This window comes from Thamnophis sirtalis, unplaced genomic scaffold, assembly GCF_051295495.1.
Source record: "Thamnophis sirtalis isolate CommonGarterSnake01/CBP01778 unplaced genomic scaffold, rThaSir2_p1.2 scaffold_5, whole genome shotgun sequence".
Taxonomy (NCBI): Eukaryota; Metazoa; Chordata; class Lepidosauria; order Squamata; family Natricidae; genus Thamnophis; species Thamnophis sirtalis.
In genome coordinates this window covers 105,489,140-105,494,180 of record NW_028261385.1, presented here as the reverse complement: position 1 = coordinate 105,494,180, position 5,041 = coordinate 105,489,140, and the positions used below count along the sequence as shown (strand labels likewise).

The following is a 5,041-nucleotide window of genomic DNA, read 5'->3' as shown; positions in this document are numbered from 1 at the left end:
CCCCTGTTGTCATTCCAATTATTTATTTTTATAAACAATTCAAGGCGGCAAACATATCTAATGTCCCTTCTTCCTCCCTATTTTCCCTACAACAACCCTGTAAGGTGATTTCGGCTGAGAGCGAGCAACTGACCTAAAGTCAGCCAGAGTTCTTGTGTTACAATACCAGACGTCATCTTTTCTTTCAAAGCACCAGGCTTCTTCTCTTCTGCCTTAAAGACCATGTAGAACAATGGCCCCCAAGGTTCTCTACAAAGATAGAGAAAGGTATTTCCATGGATTGGAGGGGACATAGTTTTGTGTGCTGCCTGCATACCATGGGTGGGGCTCTGCTTGTTTGTGCGGCCCAGTTGCTGGCATGCCATGAGTTTGAAGACCCCTGATGTAGAAGAAGGAAAGTAGGCTTGGTCTTTTAAATTGCCTTTGCAGACAGAAAGGCCTATGCATTCACTTTCTGACTTCACTTCTTTATTCAATTAAAACAGTGGTGCAAGATAGCTTTTCTGAGAGAGGGAACCTTCGGCAATGCATTTCTCTTTGGAGGGTATGTTCTGCTTAATCTGCAGACTGGACATCCACAAAAATTATACTGTACACAAAGTCATAAATTTACCACCAATGAATTTCGTCCTTCAATTTCATACTACAGTTTGGGAAGAGAGCAAAGTTGGTGGAGGCACAAACTGAAACAAGAATTACTGCTACTGTTGTAGCATTTAGCTTTGGTTGCTGTTCTGGAAGCCTTCTTCAAATCACATTTCTAATCACAAGACATCCTCAGAAATTTTAATTTTTTTAAATTTAATTAAGAAAAAAACCTTTTACAAATGTCATTCTTTCTTAGTGTAAAACCTTTGTTGAGGAATAGTAAAAGTCTTAATCCATATCAGGTCGAAATACATTATGGGCCAGATTGTTTCCATTTCTTTGCCTATCAGTTTGTATATAAATATGGCTATTAAAAGGCTAGCCATGATGTTATAATTACCTTGAAATTTGCTTGTTTTTGTTAGTGGCTCAAATCTTAGCAATTTCCCAAAATATAAAATATTATTTTAGATTGCTGCAGAGAACCATGTAAAGTTGAGGTTTATGTATACCGTGGGACTGACAGGTGTGTTGCTACTTTGCCTTGGCTTGTAGTACCCCAAAACTTTTTTTTAGTTGTGCAGCAGCCTGTGTGAAAAATATTTAGATGCCATTGGCTTAGCTTATTGAATATTGCTCTTGTGTGGTATTCTCACAACCAATTTTGTTGAAAAATTGAAATTGTTGGTCAGTGTACCCTAATAGGTTTTCAACAAAGAGGGACAAACAGCTCTGTAGTGTTTTGCAACCAAATGAGAAGCTGCCAGCCAGATGTACCAGTAAGCTTACTTGGTGTGCCTTAGGTTAAGGCTGGATTTTGTACGGATTTATTTCGTACAAATGTAGGCAAGAACATTTGGTTTTGGCAAATGTTCTTGCCTACATTTCATGCTTGCGTAATCTTCCTTAGCCCTCTGTTTAAAAAGTGGAAGTCTTTTTTCTTATGTAAAAGCCACTTTTACAGTAAGTACAGAATGTGATCTGAAATGGAAATTAACACCAATGAATCCACAGAAGTATTTTCATGTCCATTTGCTTCTGTATATTTTCTCCCCAATCTCCAATGTTCTTAAAACTCATTCCTTGCATTTTGATCTGACATGTATTTTAACTGGCACAACCCACTAAGATTTACAATCTTTTTAAAAAAAATCTTGAGAAGTCTTTCTCGAAGATGGCTCTATTAATGCACTTGATGTTACTAAAACACCTTGTAGTGACTGGTGTCTTGCGTGTAAATAGTGTATCTCATGGTGGTTTCTCCAACAACTCTTCTTTCACTAGGACTTTGCTGTAGAACCTTGTCTAGGGCCATTGTTTTGATGCTGCATGCTTGAACTTTCTTTTGATAGAATAGGTGGAATACTTGCTTGCTATACCCTGATATAGAAACAAATACCACTGCTACTCACAAGTGCATGTGTGGATATCTCCATTGTTTTGAACTTACACGATAAAAAAGCTGGTGTGTTATGAAGCAAATCACCAGCTTTCAAGATCATCTTGGGTTCTACAGAAACTTACTTGGAAAATTAAAATGTCAAGTGCCTATGCTACAGAGCTTGCTTCGTAAAATTTGCATCTCGTCAGAAAAACACAATGGTAAACTTGGGTGGATAATTGCTACCTTGGAGGGTTGTAAAGGGTGAAATGAGCACCATCTCATTAGTTTCGTTTCTTATAAAGGCAAAGTTTTGAGATTAGCTATTCCCACTGAAGGATGCATGAACATATCTTCCCAATATGAGCCTTTTTCACTGAATATTGATAGTGTACACACACACACACACAGTGTCATATGACCACAAAAGGTGTGGAACCCCTGAGCTAAGAGATCAGATCAAAGGTATTGTAAAGGGGTCATAGTTTGAGCTCATACTGAATTAGATTTTACACTAAAGAGCAACAGTGATTACAACAAAAACTGAAGAAAGTGATAGGACACCACTTTCCTAAATATCAAGGCAGTTACAGAAGGTACCTCAGCAAATGCAACAAGATCTCTCTTTTTTTCTTAATAACTTGGTTATTTTCCTGCCAAAAGATACCTTATGTATCCTTCAAATGTTCTCCACCTGCTAGCTGTGCTGTAGTTTATGGTTTTCTAGGGGACAAGACTAAAACATGATGAACAGTTGCAGGAACCGGGCGTGGCTAGTCTAGTGAAGAGAAGGACCAGGGGAGGCATGATAGCAGTATTCCAGTATTTGAGAGGCTACCATAGAGAGGAGGAAGTCGGGCTGTTTTCCAAAGTACCTGAAGGGCCAGACAAGGTATAATGGATGGAAACTGAACAAAGAGAGATTCAACCTGGAAATAAGGATAAATTTTCTGACAGTGAGAGCAATCAACCAATAGAACAGCTTGCCTTCAGACCTTGTGGGAACTTCATCACTGGAAGCTTTCAAGAGGAGACTGGACTCCCATCTGTCAGAAATGGTGTAAGGTCTGCTTAGGCGGGAGGTTGGACTAAATGACCTACAAGGTTCCTTCCAACTCTTAATCTAAAATCTAAAATCATGTGCACCTAAGCTACATAGACTCTTCCTGTCTTGTATTTATGGTTCCACGCCATCTCTATGTGGCTCTAATATTCATAAAGTATTCCCATTCTTCCAGTTCTTGTTAATGCTATACACTACATAAAACATTTACAAAACATTTCTTAGGTTTTTTAGTGTTTTCTTCTAACGTGCACAAAACCTACTTTTCCCTTCTGTGATGGTTTTAATAGCCAACTTTGAAAAATAGAAATGGTCATGAGCCAAAAACTCTGATCTGCGTTATGAGTTTATTTACAAAATCATATCTACAACATATGATTGATCCAGGTCTGGGTTTTCTCCCTTATGCCACCCCTTCCTGATATTTTAAATATATAAGCAGATCCTCAACTTGAGGAAAAAAACCTCCCAAGAGCAAGGGCTAGTTTGCTTTAAACAAGCCTTTTCTGCTCTAAGGAGTAGACTGCAGAGAGAGAGGGAGGGAGGGAGGGAGGGAGAAACCTTATATACAAAGGAACATCAACTTGGACAAAAAAAGATGAGCACTAACCCACTAAATCAGTGGTCTCCAACCTGGGCAATTTAAAGACTTGTGGACTTCAACTCCCAGAGTTCCTCAGGAAAGCTGGCTGAGGAACTCTGGGAGTTGAAGTCCACAAGTCTTAAAAGTTGCCAAGGTTGGAGACCCCTGCACTAAATGACAAGGATAGGTGTTCGTGCTCTCTGCAAACAATACTGTAATAAACATCTGGCCACAAGCATCTGGAGGCCTAGAGTTTGCCGCAGAAAAAGTCCTTTCCAGGTAGGTATGGTTTTACTTCAGTGTTTCCTTACAGTGGCATGTTACGTCCTCAATAGTAGCTGTAAAGTATGTCAAGCCAGAAGCCTCTGCAATAGTGGAAGAGTGAAAGAAGAGAAGGCAACATCTGCTTTTGAAGCATGTGCTGTTTTCTGGTTTCCTGTGCAGGAAGTTCTTTCCTGTTCTAGGCTACTCAGCCCCAACTTGTGCATCGCATTTCAAGGTGCAGCTGTTCGCCTCTGGCTTTTGATTCGCAGGAGGGCTGCCACAGGGTCCCTTTTTAAAAATCTGCAAAACGGAACGGCAGCAACTCTTGCTGGGCACCTGGCATGTTTCACTCCTTGAATCCCTGGATGCTGCACAGGATTCGCTTCTGGTGGCCAGGAAGAATCACCCCCATTTGCTTCAAGTCCCTTAAAATCACACGGATAAGGAAAAAGATTAGTCACTGAATTGCTAGAGGAGGGGCAAGTTAGACAAAAGGACCATTTCCTAGAGTGATGGCATCCATGGAAGGTAATCCTCCCCTCCCCCCTTGCTTCTCCAGTTCTGTTGAATAAATAAAATAAATAGAAAATGATTTCTCAAGATCCATTCTTCAGAAAATGACATGAAAAATGGAACTTAATTTAATTAAATTAATCCATATTTTGCAGTGGCTGAAGATTTTCTAATGAACCCAAAATGCTTCTTAATGCTACTCAAAAGGGAAATAGGGGTGCAAAACTTTAAATAACTAATTTTTTTCTTGTCTTATAATAGACCATTGTGTGTCATTGTATTACAGCATGGTTCTAATTTAAATCTATAGAGGCAATATTTTATAAGGCCTGTACATAAATGTCCCATATCTCTAAGGTCTGCATCCTACAAATTAGATATTTGCAAAAATTATGTTTGTGTAACAATTTCTTAAAAGTGCCCAAATTTTTTTTTTCCCGGCTCGTGAATTTTGCTATGTTGGTAACTTGCATATGTCTGATACATTCAGGAAGCATTGCAGATGTATACAGTGTTATAACAAAAGGGATAAGTTGATTGTTTACAGATATTTATTTTGTCCTGTGGCTTTTCATATTCATATTCATAGTATCTCTTTTGGATGGCAGAGATTTTCTTTTAGTGTTATAAAAGCTTTCATTTGACATTC

At 38.9% G+C, this 5,041-nt stretch overlaps 1 protein-coding gene across 2 annotated transcripts in view; it reads right to left on the bottom strand.

Moving 5' to 3' along the window:
- Positions 1-3,360: 3,360 nt before the first annotated feature.
- Positions 3,361-5,041, bottom strand: part of EPHA1 (EPH receptor A1) — an 83,037-nt gene continuing 81,356 nt past the window's right edge. For both annotated transcript variants that reach the window (XM_014065993.2, XM_014065994.2), the window contains exon 18: positions 3,361-4,304. In XM_014065993.2, the coding sequence (XP_013921468.2) occupies positions 4,226-4,304 (79 nt within the window). In that variant the 3' untranslated portion in view covers positions 3,361-4,225. The remainder of the gene's footprint in view (positions 4,305-5,041) is intronic.